An 18575-nucleotide genomic window follows, 5' to 3' on the forward strand; every position below is an offset into this window, starting at 1 on the left:
GTAGGAAAACGATGTTCCGCATAAATGTTGCAAAGGCTCCTTGAAATACTTGGAAAAAAGCATGGATGTAATTCACAGTAATGCGTATTAAAACCAACAAGAAAATTTTCGACACATCGTTTATAGTTGGCGTTAAATTCGGCCGTGAAATCCCAAAACATTGCAGTGAACAAAAACAGGAGGTCTGCGCCGCCACCTTCAAATACTTTTTTGGCACGCTGGGAGCATTTCTTGGAAATATAAGTTTCGGTTCCGTGCACTTTGAATGTGCCCACATAACATATAAAAAACCCAGGCAAAACAAAAATATCGACCGGACAGGCATGTTCGATCTCTCGTGGAATCACGCTTTAGAGGGCGGCAGCAGCCCACTTTCGCACACGGTAGAACCAAATAAAATCTGAGAACACATTTTTCTTGACGAAAAGCCACCAGAGCAAGGTTTTGCTGCACCAGAATAAATAAAACTGCGATTTACGCACAATGCAAGCTATTAACAACCATCAGTCGCACTGAAGTGAGCACTCACAGCAAGGGTCACTTTGGCCAGTTATATCTCGTAAACAAAGCAAATGAGGACATATGATATTAAAACCGTGTGTTCATTGACATAAGCGCTCTTCGATAAAAAATTGCCGTCAAAATTGAGACCGGAGTTTTTTTATTTTATTTTTTGAAAATGTACTTTTTTGAAAAAACTCGGTTCTTTAACTATTTTTTTCTTTTTTTGCGCTGGCCGTAGGAAAATGATCTTCCGTATAAATGTTGCAAAGGCTCTTTTCTATAGGTGACACTGTTTTCAAGTTTCTGTTTGAAATAGTAAAGGCGCCAAGGCGCCTCAAACTTAGGACCCTTTTTTGATTTCGGCCGTGTTTGCCATTTTTTCACATTTTCTTCTTTTTGAGGACGGCATAAAAAAAGCATGGATGTAATTCACAGTAATGCGTATTAAAACCAGCAAAAGAAATTTTCGACACATCATTTATAGTTCGCGCTAAATTCGGCCGTGAAATCCGAAAACATTGCAGTGAGCAAAAACAGGAGGCACGCGCCGCCACCTTCAAATATTTTTTTGGCGCGCTGGGAGCGTTTCTAGCAAATAAAATTTTCAGTTCCGTGCACTTTGAATGTGCCCACACAACATATAAAAAACCCAGGCAAAACAAAAAATGCGACCGGACAGGCATGTTCGATCTCTCGTGGAATCACCCATAAGCAGTTCGTCAGATATCCGATTTCTAATCTCGACGAGTGCAGCGGGTCCTGTACGCGGAGGGCTTTCGATCGTTCTGTTCACTTGCAATTAAACTTTAAAGTCGCGTTAAGCACTAGGTGGCCTGCAAAATGAGGCCCCATGCAAGTTTTCTCCCCCGAGTCCCAGATGCAAGTGCCAAATTAAATTCAATTTCGGCAGCTGGGATCACGCCTCGGCTGCCATCTTTGGCACCGGATACCCGAACGCCAGCGGCTTCGACGTCACAAAATATTGATAATTTGGTTAAAGTCAAGGAAACAAGAAACTAGCCAAAAAGTAGCCAAGTAGCCAAATTGGCGCAAAGTAGCCAAACCTGGCAAACCTGCAGACAACCCTCCGCTCCACCCCCCCGCCTCCTTCTTTCCTCGGATAAGCGCACGAATGCGCCCACGCTCTGCAGGGCGAAGAGAAACGGCGTTCGCAGGAGCGGGGCGAGCTGGCCGACGCCTTTAAAGGCCAACTGCAACGAAATTTGACTTGGGCAGAATTCGCTCGGAATGCGTTGTATATGTTGGTAAGTAATGATAATCCCAGTGAAAAATCTTGCAGTCGCGTATTTCATTTATAATCGGTGCTCTAATTGTCAGCTAGCAGATGACGCGGAGCCCTAGCGGTGTGCCCGGGCAAATCGGACACAAACGGAAATGACGTAAATCACAGTTAACAACCGCGCTCGTGAGCAGAACTACAGTGTAGCACAACTCTCTGCAGTCGCACCCCTTCCTTTTCTGAGTCACGCCCCTCTACGAGCGGTGAATTCAGAAAAGTTACCTATCTTGCAGGACGAAATGCAGGGCCATAGGCTGCTGGAACACGTGTGTTACGGACGGGACTAGCTTTCGTCCCTCTACGAGCGGCGAATTCAGAAAAGTTTATCTACTGGCCGAATTTCACCTTCAAAATGCAAGTGGTTACCTCAGAAAAAAACCCGCCAACAACACAATTTTTCACATCCCTTCACAACTGTTTTTGACATCGGGATTCTGGCGGCGAAACACCGCAGCTTTAGCTGACAAACAGGCTGGCAACCAGTGCACTTTTCTTCTGCTCAAGCCCTACGGCTGTCCTCGCGGTTGATTTCAGCTAGATCAGTTTATTTCTGGGGCCGTATGCTAAGGCGATCACCTTTGAGATATATATCTCTTTTAATGCGCGCTGACTGGCAGGTTCGAGAGCAGCGGTTAAGTTGCCGCTTTAATTGCACACGCACACGCATTGCACACTGTTGGGTAACAGGTGTCTCAGCTTGCGACTGCTTCTGCGCAGAGCTGATAGACGGAGCGATCAAGGCAACGGTGAGTTAAGGCAAATTTATATACATATATACAGAGGCGTTACATATTCGGCGCTGGGACCGACAGCTTATCGGGCTCGCACAGAGGTGCGACGACGACCCGGGATTTCTTCGCTCGCTGTCCCCCTCTCTCCGCGCAGCTTGGTTCTTTTATAGCCCTGGGCGATCACTTGCATCAGCCAGGAGCTCGAAGCCTCCAATCAGGAACCGCCGTTGGTCGCTGGCTCGAACCGGATCAGCGGATGAAAGGGCTTGCCGCACGTTGCGGGAGAGATTTCCGTCGGTTGCGTCAGACACAGCGCCGGAGTTGCCGGGGATTGCGTAAGACTCCCGCGTCGTTGCATGAGCTGGTGTTGATGCTGGTTGCGTCAGACGCATCACCGGAGTTGCCGGGGATTGCCGCCTCGTTACATCAGCGCGTGTTGACGCTGGTTGCATCAGACGTTCTACCAGCTTGAATGCCTTGTCGAAGCAAGGAAGTCTGGGTTGGGAGCCCTGGCATAACAACACGCAGGGTTCTTCGGCAGGCAAAGTGGCGCTGTTGCTGAAAGCGGTTGTCTCAGAACACGGCCCATGTTCGAACACTGATTTTAAGGTCAAGATGTGAACAGAGAGAAGGAAACATAATGTGGAGCAGTGCAATGTGCACTGTCGGTACCTGTTATCCGCAAAAAAAAAAACAAAAACAGCTGCCGATATCGGCGCATCACTGTATCCTCCTTTCGAATGCGGGGACCCACGCGTGACAGCAGCGAGGTCACTCTCCAGCAGCTCCCTGTAAACCAGATTGTTCTTTTCATCCGGCCATTCCGCCAACAACACCGATTTCACTGAAACAAATTGCAGTCCTCGACAATACTCGACCAACCTAGGGAGCTCCGCGTTCTTTCGGATGTTGTTGAATACTCCCAAGCCGGTCTGCTGCCAGCGGGCGCAGGTGAGCGCACAGTCTGCGGTCGAGAGTAATCCGGCTGTTCTACCGTCCGTCGTGTGGATGCGCCTGCAGGCGGTTTATCCGCGGATTAGCCGTCCGCGTCCACGACAAATCCGGATTCTGTCCGTCGTCTGAATGCTCCATATGGGAGCTATCGAAGGACGTGGTACTTTACGCGGCGCACTTCAAAGACGACGACTTCATGTACGACCGGTCTCTCTTCGCCCAAACACTGCTGAAACTGAAAAGAATGTTGAATCCCGACGAAGTGCCTTCAATATTCAGCCACTACAAAGCCAACAGCGGGAAGCTCCGACCAGTGTTTGGAGAAGCACCGGCGACAAGAGGTATCCGTATTAGACAGCTTTAGTATAGCCTAAAATGCTTGTGGCAGCGTGTTTCGCACGCTAAAATATAGCGTAACGCTATTCGAAAGACATTAGTATAACGTAAAGCCGGTAAAACGACACCCCGCGAAGCGCTAGACTAGCTGCGCCATCTACGCGCGAGCAATGAAAGCTCCAAAAGCTGATCGGCTCGCTTCTAGTTGCTAGTAGTCAAAGCAGCAAAGTTCGACAGAAATGTAGTCGTGCTCGGTTCAAAGAAATTCAAGCACGTAAATGTATTTTAACAAAACAAATTGTGCTATGTTAGGTTTTATGTAAAAGTTTTGGGTGCAGTCAGACAAGCATTTACAGAAATGCAGGGACGCTTTCGGTAGACATGGGAGTGTGCCAAACCGAGCATCGATATCGAAAACAACGATGTCTTACCGTCCGTAGTCTATCGACGAAGCGAGAATACCCGATGTGTAAACCACCAGCATCATTTATTGTGAACCAGCGACTTCTCCAAGACAGCAGGGCGAGACGATAGGTGCGAAGCGGGAAGTGGTTGTTTAGAGAAGAGCTTTATGGGCATGTATCCGCGTTTCCTTCACGGTGAATGTGTACGTACTTTTTTTTTTTTTTCATTACAATCTAAAAAGAAAACTCTGTGGCGCGGCCGCGAAGCGAATACTTCGGAGCGCAGAGCAGACGATTCACCTGCATCGGTCGGTCAGTCGGGCTGCAGTCTGCGTCACTTCCGGTCAGCTGTAATGACGTCGTTTTCCTAGTTTCGGTATGAAAAATTGTGTTGTTGGCGCGTTTTTTTTTGCGAGGTAACCACTTGCATTTTGAAGGTGAAATTCGGCCGGTAGCATTATCTCCAGCTAGACTGCCTATAAATCGGCTTTTTGAGCAATCTGCACTTTCTGTAGATTCTGCGGCTTTCTGGACAATCTGCGCTTTGTGACATAGTGGTTAGAGCCACGCGCTGCGGATCGAGAAGTCGCTGGTTCAATTCCGCGCTTCGGAAGTTTTTTGGAATTATTTTTCTTTGGGACTTTCATATATATATATATATATATATATATATATATATATATATATATATATATATATATATATATATATATATACATACTTATACATATACGGTGAATGGCGGCGACGGTAAAAAATTGGCCGCGTATCTACTTGCTACGCTGCAAATGCCATAAAAGACGATAGACGAGCGCTGCGTTAAAGCCCTCGTTGCGTGAGATATGGGTGCCACCTGGCATACGTCGGGAAACATGACCTTGTACAGAGGGTTTCCTTCCTCCGCGTAGAGGGCGTTCGTGGCCGTGCATAGCGCCGAATATTCAGCGCAGCTTAAGAAACTAGGGTCTTAACAATTACGTGTCTATGTATTTTCTAAAAAGGAACACACACCTAATACTTCCCTAGTGATGTTGCGCCTCAGATATGCGTAATGTTTGCTTTTTGATCAACAATGTACACAAGTATGAACCTACACACCAGTTCAAGATAGCTGGCCCTTGGGCAAGCGGTTCAACTTTGGCCGGGTGCCCAGGCCCCGGAAAGTCTCCAGTTCCAGCGATCGCCGCAGAGGGCGAAAAAATCAACCGCGGCGAGTTCCAGCTTCAAACACCGGGAGTGGATCTACTAGCCTCTGCATTAGGATAACATGGCGGCCTTGTTAGCCTTGTGGTGACCGCCATTCGCGCTATTGCACTATTTTATGTGGGGGCGCCCTCGTCTGGGCCAAACTTCAAATCAAGATATTCTTGAAATAAGGAAGTTTAGTTGTTTGCTTACTGTTACACTTCAATAAAACAAATTGCTGTTTATACAAGGTGGCCTTGCCTTGCTAGGTACCGCGTCATCAATCTTTTGTAATGGTTTTTGCTCCAACAGACTCGTAGTTGTCAGCAGCCTATCGGCATCATTATCTTCGTTTCAAAATATACGGCGGCAGAGGTATGGTGGCTAGAAGGAGAGGTGTCAGCATCGTCTCGGCCGCGCCGTGAAAGGAGGTGTGCTGGGATTTCATGCCGCCGCGGGGCGGCGCGCACGTCAGTACTGACATCTGTCGAGAACACCCGCCGACCGCCGGAGCCGCACGTTTCCTCGCTTGCACGTGTTCTCGCAACGTCTGCGGCAGGGGCGTAGCCGGGGGAGGGGGGGGGTTTAAACCACCCCCCCCCGAAATTTTTCAATTTTGCATGTGTATATTACACGCACACATAAAACGCACACACGAACATACATAAAGTATGGTTGAACCCCCCCCCCCGAAAAAAATTTCTGGCTACGCCCTTGGTCTGCGGTGTGCCAATTTGAACTTGTTCGGTATCGGTACGTACCGATGTGACCATGCCACAGTGACGACAATGGTGTGTAAACAGCAAAGACACTGCTTTGCACCTGGATGCATTGTAAGAGTGTGTCAAAATAAATGTCTTGCTTGTACAAATAGACCTTGATTTTGGATGCGCAAGTCACAAAAGTTAGGGGTGTGCGAATATTCGAGTTTCGAATTCCAATCGAATAATACCTAACCGAATAATTCGATTCGACTTTCGAATAGCTCGTATTCAAAGTCTCGAATAATTCGACAGGACGAATATCTAAAACGCGACAAAAGTGCAATTTGGCTAGGGCGGAGTGGATAAAGCTAACGCTAACATCGGTACAGTAGGCCTTTCGTTAAAAGTTTCACCGATATCCTGGTACAAAAGCGAGCGCATGTTTATTTCAAAGGTGATCATGTAATTTGCACACGTAAAAAAAAAAAAAAACACGAGGAAACTGTCAAGCTCTTCACAACTTCGCCTCTGAAACGAAGGCATGCACTTTCCTTGCCTAGTTCGGTCGCGTATGCCACAGGCGACGTATTACATTCCGACTTCGGCCCGCGAAACCCTCGGTGATTGGATTCATATATGAAAATTTGTTCCCGCTGTGCAGTCGTCACTGCCGCACCGCACCACTCGTTCAAGAACTCCCATCGCTTCGGCGCGTAGTTGAAACACTGCTGTTAACGAGAGCCCGAAGATTGTTGGGCTCCGAGTATGCATCGAGATAAAGCAGTATTGCGCGACCACAGATGGAGCACAATTGAAGCCGTATTCCGCGACCATAGGGAAAAAAAACTAGCTACCGTACCCCCTTTTTTTAGCCGTTGAGAGGGCCCCTGCTAACTGGAGTGACGGTTCTTATATCAACATGCCTGCGCGCCCAGAAAAGCAAAATAAAAATACTCTTCCGAACAAGCACGTAATAAAGCTGCCACCAAAACGTAGCGTACCTGATTTTTCCTTTGTCTTGCATAACTGGCGGTACTAGTTTCATGTAAATATACGTACTAATCGATATTTTTCGCCACTATTCGATTCGAGATGAAATTTCACTATTCGCACACCCCTACTGAAATAACGCATTCAAGTATTGTTGCTGATACCTTTACCTGCATTGAGACGTCACGGAGAACACTGTGGCATCAAAGTGAAAACGGCACGGACGTTGTTTTGGTGTCAAGCTCACGGCAAGTCATTCATTTGATTCCCTATCTTCCAGCGCTTCGGGGTGCGAGTGGCAAACGTAGCTGATATACAAGGAAGCTTGTAAATTGAAAACATTAGTTTTCAGTGCCAATACATGCTTTGCAGCGAGCCGCCAGAAATGTGCCAGCTAGCCTTCGTTATAATCCGCATGGTAGCGTGAAATAGTTGCAACGAAAAGCCAGAAAAGCTGCTGCGCTGCTGCTACGCGAGCGCGGGCATCTCGGAGCCGACAGCAGCGCCGCCGCATCTGGATGAATTCTCGTTCCCTCTGCGGCGCCCCGATGCTGACACCTCTCCTTCTAACCACCATAGCAGAGGCGTGCGGCGGCGCAACGACAGGTAACAGTTCGCGGTGCATTGGAATGGGTCTCGCGCTGTTTCGTTTCACTGTAAATGTTTCGAGCCACTGCCGGCCGACACACTCGCTTTTGTTCTGTTCGTTTTGACTCGTTAAAATGCTTTCGTGAAGTGCATTCACCTGACTTCAGGGGAACAAAGGGACCGTTGAAGCTTTCACCGGATGACACTCGTTTCAAGCCCGAGAATATAAGGACCGGTGAGTAAAAACCCATTGCTTCAGTTTTTTTTACCAATGGCTTTGTGTCGGTGTCACACGGAGGCGACGCACTGCAATATTCAATTTTTCAACGTCATACTCTGTCGATGAGAAAACGTGCGTTCCTTGCGGCGTGGCTTCACGTGGGAGCGAGTTGCTGAGTTTATCGTTCGGTTAACATTAACCAGGCCGCTGCAATAAAGAAAGGCAACTGCATCACCAATGCCTCGCATGTATCTTTGTAACTAGCCCGTATATCAGTGCAAAAAACATATGAGTTATAGTTTGCAGGAGTCGCATTTGAGAAGCCAGGTTTAGAGGTCTCATTTCTCCTGTTGTCAGTTTAGGTTATTTTTACTACACATTTTAGTGTAACAAAAGCTTCACATAATTATGAGTGTACTTTCACTTTAGTGTGATAAATAACCGTCACTATAATCACAAATATTTTTTAGATGCGAAGCAGCTCTTTGACTAGCCTGTGTAACGCTGTCCCTCCGTCCGCACAAACGCGAGGCAACGCGCTTCTCTCGGCGCAGGTGTTGGAGCGGTGCCAAGTAGGTCACGCCACAGCTGGGCGTGACGTCACGCTCCCCTCGCACGCTTCCCTCGCAGGTGCGCGCGTACGTCACTCTCTCCCTCACCCGCCGGAGCGCCCGCAGCTGCCGGCTCCAACGCCCGCTCGCCTCCCGTGTCTGCATTTCAAACAAACGTTTACACCAGTAAACGCTACACCGAGTTTCGCTTCAAACGAATCTTCCAGCGCTCACCGCAGCACCCGCGTTAGCGCCGTTCAACCCGTGACGCTACCCGTGCGCAACGCTGCTGCTTCGCATCCCATCAGGGTTCCCTTCGGGGAGATGGTCCATTTTTTTTTCTGCTGTAGCCTTCTGGCCTGACAAGGAAACAGCTGTGTGCAAGGAGCAAGGCACCTGCTACATGACACGCCTTGCAAAGAAGCTAGCCCGAGTGATACGACATGCATTATAAGGTACGTTTACATATATAACAAACCGCTGTTTTTGTTCATTATGTTTATATATTTACTTTTGCAAAATTTAATATTCTTGATTATGCTTATCAATATCTGGTGATGTCATTACTTGTTTTTCCAGGACTGCCAGGCAACGACAGGGTGACTACCCCCGAATGTCCACTCTGCAAGTGCGGCGAAACATGTGAACGTCTGCTACAACAGGTCATCTTGAACCTCACGCTTGCAATGCTGCATTTGTGAATGATTTACCAGGCATCTCATGGAGGGGTGCCTACAATCGTCCACAAGTATTAGCTGCCTACTGTGTCATGCAATCTACACCGCAATAGCGTTGAAGTTGAACGCTAGCTCCGTGCATTAGTTACGTTATGTGGCACTGCTGAGCTCAACGATGCAGGTTTTATACCCAACCACGGTGGTCACATTTCATTGGGGGCGAAATGCAAGGACACTCATGTGCTTAGATCTGCGTCTGAAGTTCAGGGAAAGACGGAAGCTTGAAGAGACGAAAAATTTGTGAAGAGATGTCACTGGAGCAAATGTTTCGACAAGCAGTCTTGTCTTCTTCAAGGCTACAACTGCGTTTGTTCAACTCCAGGCAGTTAGAATCAATCTAGACTTGCCCACTACTGTCTGACTCATAATCATATCATGGTTTGCATGTGAATCATCAGAAATTACAGTAAAAGCTCGTTAATTCGACTCTCGTTAATTCGGAAAATCGGTTAATTCGGACACGTCATCTGGTCCCTGTAAATATACGCATCACTCTATGAGACTGGGCGCTCGTTATTTCGGACAGATTTGACCGCAAATCGGATAATTCGGCGACTTTCGGCCCGCTGGCGAGGCTCGAAAACGAAAAAAGAACAATTCGGAACAAAAGTGAAGCTCAAGCGCAGCATCGCCATGGACATCAATTATCGACTTGGCTTGGATTGAGACTGGTTGAACGCCTTTTTTCGCGTGTGGGTTTTGTTGCTTTGTTCCCGTTGGTGTGCTGCATCGTTGATCGCTGATTTATCGAGGAACGTTTCAGTACGGCTCCTTTAGCTTGATCGTTGCTGGTGCTTTTGTGCTGACTTCTCGTGCGACCGCACTCTCCGCCGATGGCAACGCCGGCGAAGCGGCCCAAGTACGAGGCCAAGGACTTCACCACCAAAGTAGAAATTTTGCGTGCTCTGAATAACGGGCTCTCCAGACAAGAAGTGATGAAGAGTGATGAAAGGGGATCCTTCAATCGGCGGCAAGAAGCAAAGAACGAGTAACCGTACTTTTATCCCCCAACGTGACGGGAACAGAGCGCTTGCCGCTTCTCGTTATCGGAAAGGTTCAAAAGCCACGCTGCTTTAAGAACGTCAACAATCTTCCCGTGGATTACCGTGCCAACCGGAAAGCGTGGATGACGGGTGAAACTTTTGCGGTACTGCAGACATCATGCGAGCTGCTGAGCACCTTGAAGGGCTCAGAAAAATTGTGTCCGCGCGAATTTCTGCTCGAAAACAGACAAGCATCCGCGATTACTTTGTTAAGTAAAGGTATGTTGAAAAAACTCGTGCATTTATTGTGTTTATTTCGACCATTCGATAATTCGGACATTCGGTTAATTCGGACATTTTTGCCGGTCCCTAGAAATCCGAATTAAGTATATAGAAGTCTGTCTGGCTGGGCAAGATTATAAGAATAAAAAGACTCTCCAGCCACATTTAATCACTAGTCTTTACATTACATTAGCCTTTGCACATATGTTCAATGGGCTCCATCAAATTATTTACAGCTACTAAACAAATTATAAGTGTGACGAGCACTTCTTCCAGCACAGCTTCACCAAGCACGTTTACGTTGTCGTGATGAGAGATTGTGTTCAGTGAATATGGTAGTATTTTTTTTATATATAGCAGAGAAACGTCCCAAATTTGTTTGAGCACACCTACTTCTGCTGTTTGATTAAATTAACATGTCACAGTTGTAGCACCTACCACTATGAAGTGAAAGTCTGTGAACTGCTGTCACAAAAGAAACCTAGGAAATCGAAGAGGTAATTTAAAACATACATGAACTTGGACTTATCCATAGCCACACTACAAGATTTTACGTATTGTCGCGGGGTCGTGACGTCGACGAAAGCAGCAGTAGGTGTGTCCAAGATGAAACTTTTTATTTGGAAGAACTTGTGGCCGGGAAACAAAAGTCAAACTACAGCAATACACACTGCACACTGATAGCGGCAAACAGAGCGTCGGCCGTCGGTAAACTGATCTGTGGCAAGGCGCGTCGGCATTTATACCTGCGGCTTCGAACATTCGAGCATTATCACTGGTGGCTGCGTTAGTTTAAGAATACACTCAGCTGTTCGCGATTGCGCGCTCCAGCCTAACAGAACATCCTAAAATAATCTGGAATGTTCCCAGACATTCTGGCACGGTTTGCACAACGCAGTAACTACACGTGCAATTGGCCAATAACATAAAACATAGAAAGAAAGGAGCGCATGTGGCAGTATTTCAAGTCGGAGCTTCTAAAAGTAGCAGGGAGAACACACATTTCAGCTTCCAAGCCCTAATATATTGAAAAAGTAAATAACACAATAACAAGTATTGGATACTATGCCATATTGTAGGGTATGTGCGCAAAGCTCGGACGAACACAGGAAAAAACGATGTAGACAGAAGGAGAGCAAACTATCAACTGATTTATTCTTTCTTGAAATAGCTTATATAAGCTTCTTCAAACGTCACAGGAAAAGTGAATAAGGAGAGAAAGCAAACAAATCATGCCCACCTCATGTCAAGCAAAACCTGCGCAAGAAATTTCCTTCTGCCTTATATAAGTTAACCGAAGTATCGCTTACGCAATCATCTCCCTTCTCTTTAATGATAAAAGCTTCCAACAGTTCCCGCCCCAATCTGTTCCTACTCTTTCCTAAAATCTTTATCTTTTTAAGCAAAGGCTCGCATCCTAAGCATGTGCCGCAATGAGCGGGCAGGTGCGCTACTTCTTTATTTCGAACCGACAAGGCAAGCTCCTTGGCGCGCTCATTTATGCAACGCCCCGTTTGTCCCACGTAGGACTTTCCACATTTGAGGGGTATTTCATACACCACTTTCGTGGCACATTTGACAAAGCTTTCAGCATGCTTGATTCCGCAACCATTGCGTAGGGATTCCTTTCCGCCAATCCTTGAACATAATCCGGCAAGCTTTTTGGGTGCTGAAAACACCATAGCGACGCCATGCCGATTTGCCACTTTTTTCATGATTGCGTAAGCGATACTTCGGTTAACCTATATAAGGCAGAAGGCAATTTCTTGCGCAGGTTTTGCTTGACATGAGGTGGGCATGATTTGTTTGCTTTCTCCCCTTATCCACTTTTCTTGTGACGTTTGAAGAAGCTTATATAAGCTATTTCAAGAAAGAATAAATCAGTTGATAGTTTGCGCTCCTTCTGTCTACATCGTTTTTTCCTGTGTTCGTCCGAGCTTTGCGCACATACCCTACAATAAGTCATGCACCAACTCGCCCAACAAGAAGTTCTTCTAAGATACTATACCAATAACAAGTATTGGATATTATGGTCTGTTAGTTCTCAGTAATATTGTGTATAACAAAGAAAAACGAGCCCTTAAAATTTCCACTTTTCCTACAATAACAAGTATGCAATATATATATATATATATATATATATATAATATATATATATATATATATATATATATATATATAGATATATACCTATATGACCTTTATATGTCCAGCATTGGCACAGGTTCACATCACGACCTACCAGTTGATTTCGTGAGTGTTTGCTTGCAATATAGTGCTCAAGTTCTATCGACATGTCTATGTGAGACAGAGATTGTGCTCGTAGCTGAGCAGTTGTTTAGTGTTCTGTGCGAACACCAACAAAGATGTACACTGCATGCCTAAAGCTTATTTTCTTAGAATTGTGCTTCTGGAATCTGTAAGCACTCACCTTATATCTCTGTTTCTTTATCATTCATCTACGCTGCATACTCAGCAGTCTGATTACTACTAGCGCCAAGAACTTCTAGCTGTAGAAACTGTGTAACTGAGCTATAACGAGGAACAAAACGAGCCTGAAATATTTTCTTCCACCTATTACCTGAATACGTAATACGTATGCTATGGCTTCACGGCCGAGAAATTCGTGCCTACCCTGTAGACACAACGCGATATTCCTTATTTGTAACGCATTCAAGGTGACATCGCAGAGCGAGAAAGATGCGCAGAACCATAGGCGGAGACTACGGGGGGGCTCGGGGGCTCGAGCCCCCCCCGAACTTTCCCACGGGGGGGCGTAGCCCCCACCGGAGCACAGAGAGGTGGATCCTGATATGTAGTTCAGAAGTATAATCGTGAGGTGCAGAATCGTCTCAGCAAAGCTGACAAACGTCGGGCTCTCTATAAACTTGGCTGGAGCCGTTTGAACCTCCAAAAACTACTTTCCCATTCACCACTAACACATGTCCTTCTCTTTCCTTCCTTTCGTTTACCCCCCCCCCCCCCCTCTCTCTCTCTCTCTGTGCAGGAGGGAACTTACAATGAGGCTTGGCTTTCCTGCAGTATGTTTTAAAAGCCTTGAGGCTGATTTCCCACCTTCGCATGGAATGTGGAGAGTGAACACGCTTAGAGCGAGAAAAAGTCTGGGAACAAGAGGTTTTGTGGGAAAATATTCCTGCTGGAAGGTCAACTTACAGGTGTTTGCAAAGTGTGCGCCGGGGACGTGCGAGGCGATTTGCGAAGTAGTTGGAATTGTTCCGATTCTGTTAAGATTGTGGAAGTTGAAATGGCTCCAGCCACAGTTTGAAGAAAGCCCGACGTTTCGGGACCGATTCGGTCCCTTCCTCAAAGAGTGACTGCGTTGGTCATGGAAGCATCCCCACGTCTTGTTCTCTCACCACGGCTCCGGCTTTCCCTTTCTCTCACATTTAAGCGAGTGGTTCACGTTTCCAGGTGTGTGCTGAATATGCCAAGACTCGAGCAAGAGCCTCCTTCCCGGATTCATTTCTGTTTCTATAACAGAATCGCCGTAAAAGTCTGTTTTATGGTCGTGCTTCTCACGGTGGTCTGCAAGAGCGCTGCACTGCGCTTTCATCTTCCTGACGTCATTCTTGCGTTGGCGCATCAGGATGATCCCGAGCCGGCAGAGGTCGTTATGTTGTTCAACAAGATTCTGTGCTGCGGACGTAGCCGTCTGTGCTGTGAAAGATCGCACCCTTTCCCATGTGCTGAACTAGGCGTGGAAGGGCAGCCAAGGGATCGTGTGAGCACCGAATTGGCACCATTCATTTCACGGCAACATGAGCTGTCCATTCAAAAGGGTTGCTTGCTGTGGGGCGATAGGGTGGTGGGGCCCGAAAAGTTACGTTGCTTGAAACTCTGAATGCAGGACATCATCAGGATGAAGACTTGGAGCTACGTGCAGTGGACTGGAGCTGATCAGTGCCATAGAAGAATGGGTTCGCTGGTGCCAGGTGTGCCAGCAGACGCGGCTGGAGATGCCCTGAGGTCCAGTCGACAATTGGGAAACCACCCGGACGCTATGGTCCCGCCTGCATATCGATTTTGCCACGCCGTCAATGTCAGACCTTCCTGGTGGTCGTTGACTCACACTCAAAATGGCTATACAAGTCATTAGGGTGTCATCGATGACATCACACACCGTGATTGGTGTCCTGCGGAGTCCAACACATGGACTGCCGGACACGGTTGTCTCAGATAACGGGGCACAGTTCAAGAAGCCCTATCAATGCGCCCTATTTAAAAATGACACGGAATGTATTTGCCAAGCAGCGTTTTGGGGCTGTATTCTTACTTTTTGCATGTATTTACTACTCCAACATCAGCACACCGGATGTCTGCCACTCTGACAAGGCATCAAGCTGGTTGTTATGTGATGAAAAATCTCACAAAAGTGCGGCCTGCAGGTCATAGCAACAGCCGAGAAGGAAATAATTGGTTCCTTGTTTTGAAGAGATTCCACTATTAGTTCACTTCAGAATCTCAGTCGTAATTTTATTCCCTTACGACAGATGGGCGAAGGGTGTCGCATACACAGTGATGCTACCGAGGACTTCTGATTTGGAGCAATTTTTGGAGCAGCAAAATTTCCGTCTTGGAGCACTTTGGAGCAGCAAAAATGTTCATCTTGGAGCACTTTGGAGCAGATAATTCTGCATCTGGGAGCACTCTGGAGCAGCAAATTTTACATCATGGAGTGTACTACAGAAGCATATTGCATTAACATTCAAGCACCTGAATATTATTATGGGGCTCTTATGAAGGCTAGAAATATTTCGATTCATTGCAAATCTGATGAAAAAGATCGTCTCAGGAGAACTCCATACTTCACTCGCTAATGAAAATATGAGGGCTCATGCAGTTGAGTGTTCTGAATTAACCTCTTCGGCGATTATTTTCGACACTAGCAAATAAACAAACTACCGGATCAATAAAATTGGAATTTATGAAATAACACTCTGAACACCTCTACGTGGTTATCAGAAGACGTGGTAGACAAACGCCGTGACGTACAACAGTGCCTCAATGCTAAAGAGTCACACTGTCCCTAATGCATTCCCCTAAGACGACTCCAAGGCGAAAGCCAGGTTCTTTTTCTCGATCGATGTGTTGATCCACCCTCTCCCTCTCTGCAAGCTTTCTGCACCTCACCTGGTTTTGCGCTACCTCCATGATCGGCGCACCGATCACGGAAGCAGTGTAAAGCGGCGATGTCATGTGATGACATCGTCATGTGACATCACGATATGACGCCATGATTACGTCACAAGTTTTGACGATCTATGACGTATGATGACAACATCACATGATGATTATTTTTTGCATCAATCAACGCCGCCGACGGTCAATTTTTGTGTTTGATAAAGCATCTAAGGCTTTCACATTAATATTGCGGATTGAACATTAACAGCCTGGCCGTTAACAACCTGGTTTTACATACCAAACTGTCCTCCACCATTTCACCTCTGTGCAATGCGCGAAGCAACTTCCCTTATCATCCACTTCACAGCTCCTCAATTAAAAAAAAAAGTTATTGTGATAGCAATTATATGGACACTCTCGGCGGATTTTTGCCGTCGCCATTGCCGTAATTTTCCGTATAAAGTCCAAATTAATAACATCACCATGCTCGTTCTAGCCGTGGGTAAAAGCTCGCGAGCGCTGGCGACGAACGCGGCTGAAGCGGAGATTAAACTAGCCGGCCGTCTGTCTCCGTCGCACGGAGAGCTCATGAGATAACATCTTCCCACGTGCGGGCCTGCCGTCGATTGCTCATCAAACAGAGAGTAAACGCCTCGCCCGTCTTTCGTAAAGAGCATGAAGGGACACCAGGGGAGCGGGGGGGGGGACCGCAGCGTTCGAAGAAGGGCGCGGTCGCTTGCGCGCGCGCTATCTCGAGGCATCAGGAGACGGCTCGTAAATTTGCTGTGCTCTCAACACTTACTTCGCGTTTAGAGAACTAAGAGCACGAAAGCGCTTCGGTTCCTGGAGCGGCCATATTTCCTTAAACCAGCATTTTGTTGAGTTACGAGAGATCGGATCCAAAAGACTTAGTTGCTAGCCTTACTTTGTTTAACAATACATACAATTTGTTGGTATCGCATTCATTGCTTCGCCCTTAAGCGAAACTGAGTTTTTTTAACCATCAGCTATTGACCCTTGAAAGCGAGGGGCGGACGTGTAACATGGCGTAGCCTGTTCACTGTGGGCCGTCAGCGACGGGCCCGCTACTGACAGCTGCGCATTTGCGGCTGCTCCGACCAGGAGATATGCTGTTATTAATGATTTGACATTTTTATAAAAGCAAGCGAAAAATTCGAATTGGAACCCTGGCTAGCGAGCTCGAAAGGGCAGGGCCTTTTAAGGGGTATTTAGCGCAGAGTGATTACAAACTCGGATGTGCTGGTGGAGGGAATTACGAAAAAGGTCTTCTGGATGAAGATCCATGGATAAAGTATATCTGAGGAAAAGTGTCAACACGTTCCCACCGTTCGCGTGCTCTTCCATAAACGCGAAGCAAGGAAAATTCGATATTGTTCCATATCTACTGCTAGCGATCCCAGATTTCATTCCGCGATGTCCGGAAACAGAAGTGACAGACATTTTAGCGGCACGCATGTGGTTATTACTGAACATTGCTTTCATTATGTGCTGTACGACGCTTGAAACGAGCTATCAGCAGCGTTTCTGGAACAGACGACGTCCACCGATGAAATCGTCGTCGCACTTTCTCGCTACCGATAGGCCTAGACGTCACGAGCCTCTGCGGAGAGCGCGTTTTGCTGTCGAGCCGACTTGCAGAACAGAAGCTGCGTCGGCACCGTACATGGCATCGTGGCTTACTCGGGACGCACGCGCGAGTGCTATTTATTCAGCGGAATAATTCTTGGTCCATGGTTGCGACTTTGGCAGCCCCAAGATCGAGCTGCACATGTTCTGACGTGCCGGCGGTGCGATTGCCGGTGATAGATGCCACCAAACCCGAGACTTTGGCGCAGTTTGGCGCAATTTTCGTCGATATTATCAGGATGGCGCAGTAAATACATTTTGGCGCACTTTGGCTCAGTTGGCGCAGGAGTGGAATCACTGCATACACTGGTGAAGTTAGGGGCTGAGTATCCCAGTCCTGCATTTATGATTAAGCATTTCCAAATGGCTCCACCTCAAATGCTTGGCAAGCCACTAGCATGGAGCCAACACAAGCTGGCGAATCCACTGTAAGCGTACGGAGCACTGGAAAAATGCTCTAGCAAAATGGCAGCTGTTGTACAGATCACACTGACAGAGTTTAGTATCCAAAATCAACACGTGCGCGGCAGTGGGGAGCTATGGATTCTTTTGAGCCCTAGGGTTTCTTGAATGTACACCCAGAAAAGCACACATTTGATCACCGAAGCTCGTTGAGTACAATGAGATGCAGCACTTACCTTCCCCATAAACGAGCCGACGCAGTGCGCGCTGCCCCACATAAGTGACCAAGGCTGTGGTGACAATGAGAACGGCTGGCTCCGTGTTTTGATACCTGGCATTGATCATGTCTCGGTGGAAGGTGACAAGACCGCACACCCGCCACAAGGCATACAGCAGGCTCTCCTTCTGCACAAGAGAAGTTGCCTCCACTGTGTGCGCGTGCCTACAAATTACGCAGAAGGGTGATTCCACTAGAGATCGAACATGCCTGTCCGGTCGATGTTTTTGTTTTGTCTGGGTTTTTCATATGTTATGTGGGCACATTCAAAGTGCACGGAACCTGAAAATTTTATTTCCAAGAAACGCTCCCAGCGTGCCAAAAAAATATTTGAAGGTGGCGGCGCGGACCTCCTGTTTTTGTTCACTGCAATGTTTTCGGATTTCATGGCCGAATTTAACGCGAACTATAAATGATGTGTCGAAAATTTTTTTGTTGGTTTTATACGCATTACTGTGAATTACATCCATGCTTTTTTCCAAGTATTTCAAGGAGCCTTTGCAACATTTATGCGGAAGATCGTTTTCCTACAGGCAGCGGAAAATAAGAAGAAAATAGTTAAAGAAGAGAGTTTATTTCAAAAAAGTACATTTTCAAAAAATAAAAAAACTCAGGCCTCAATTTTGACGACATTTTTT

At 46.9% G+C, this 18575-nt stretch overlaps 1 protein-coding gene across 2 annotated transcripts in view; it reads right to left on the reverse strand.

Annotated features, from left to right (window-relative positions):
* Window positions 1–18575, reverse strand: part of LOC119389128 (sphingosine-1-phosphate lyase) — a 369711-nt gene that overhangs the window by 300525 nt on the left and 50611 nt on the right. For both annotated transcript variants that reach the window (XM_037656375.2, XM_037656371.2), the window contains one exon: window positions 17897–18065. In XM_037656375.2, coding sequence (XP_037512303.1) covers window positions 17897–18065 — 169 coding nt within the window. The remainder of the gene's footprint in view (window positions 1–17896; window positions 18066–18575) is intronic.

This window comes from Rhipicephalus sanguineus, chromosome 1, assembly GCF_013339695.2.
Source record: "Rhipicephalus sanguineus isolate Rsan-2018 chromosome 1, BIME_Rsan_1.4, whole genome shotgun sequence".
In the NCBI taxonomy this organism is placed as follows: domain Eukaryota; kingdom Metazoa; phylum Arthropoda; class Arachnida; order Ixodida; family Ixodidae; genus Rhipicephalus; species Rhipicephalus sanguineus.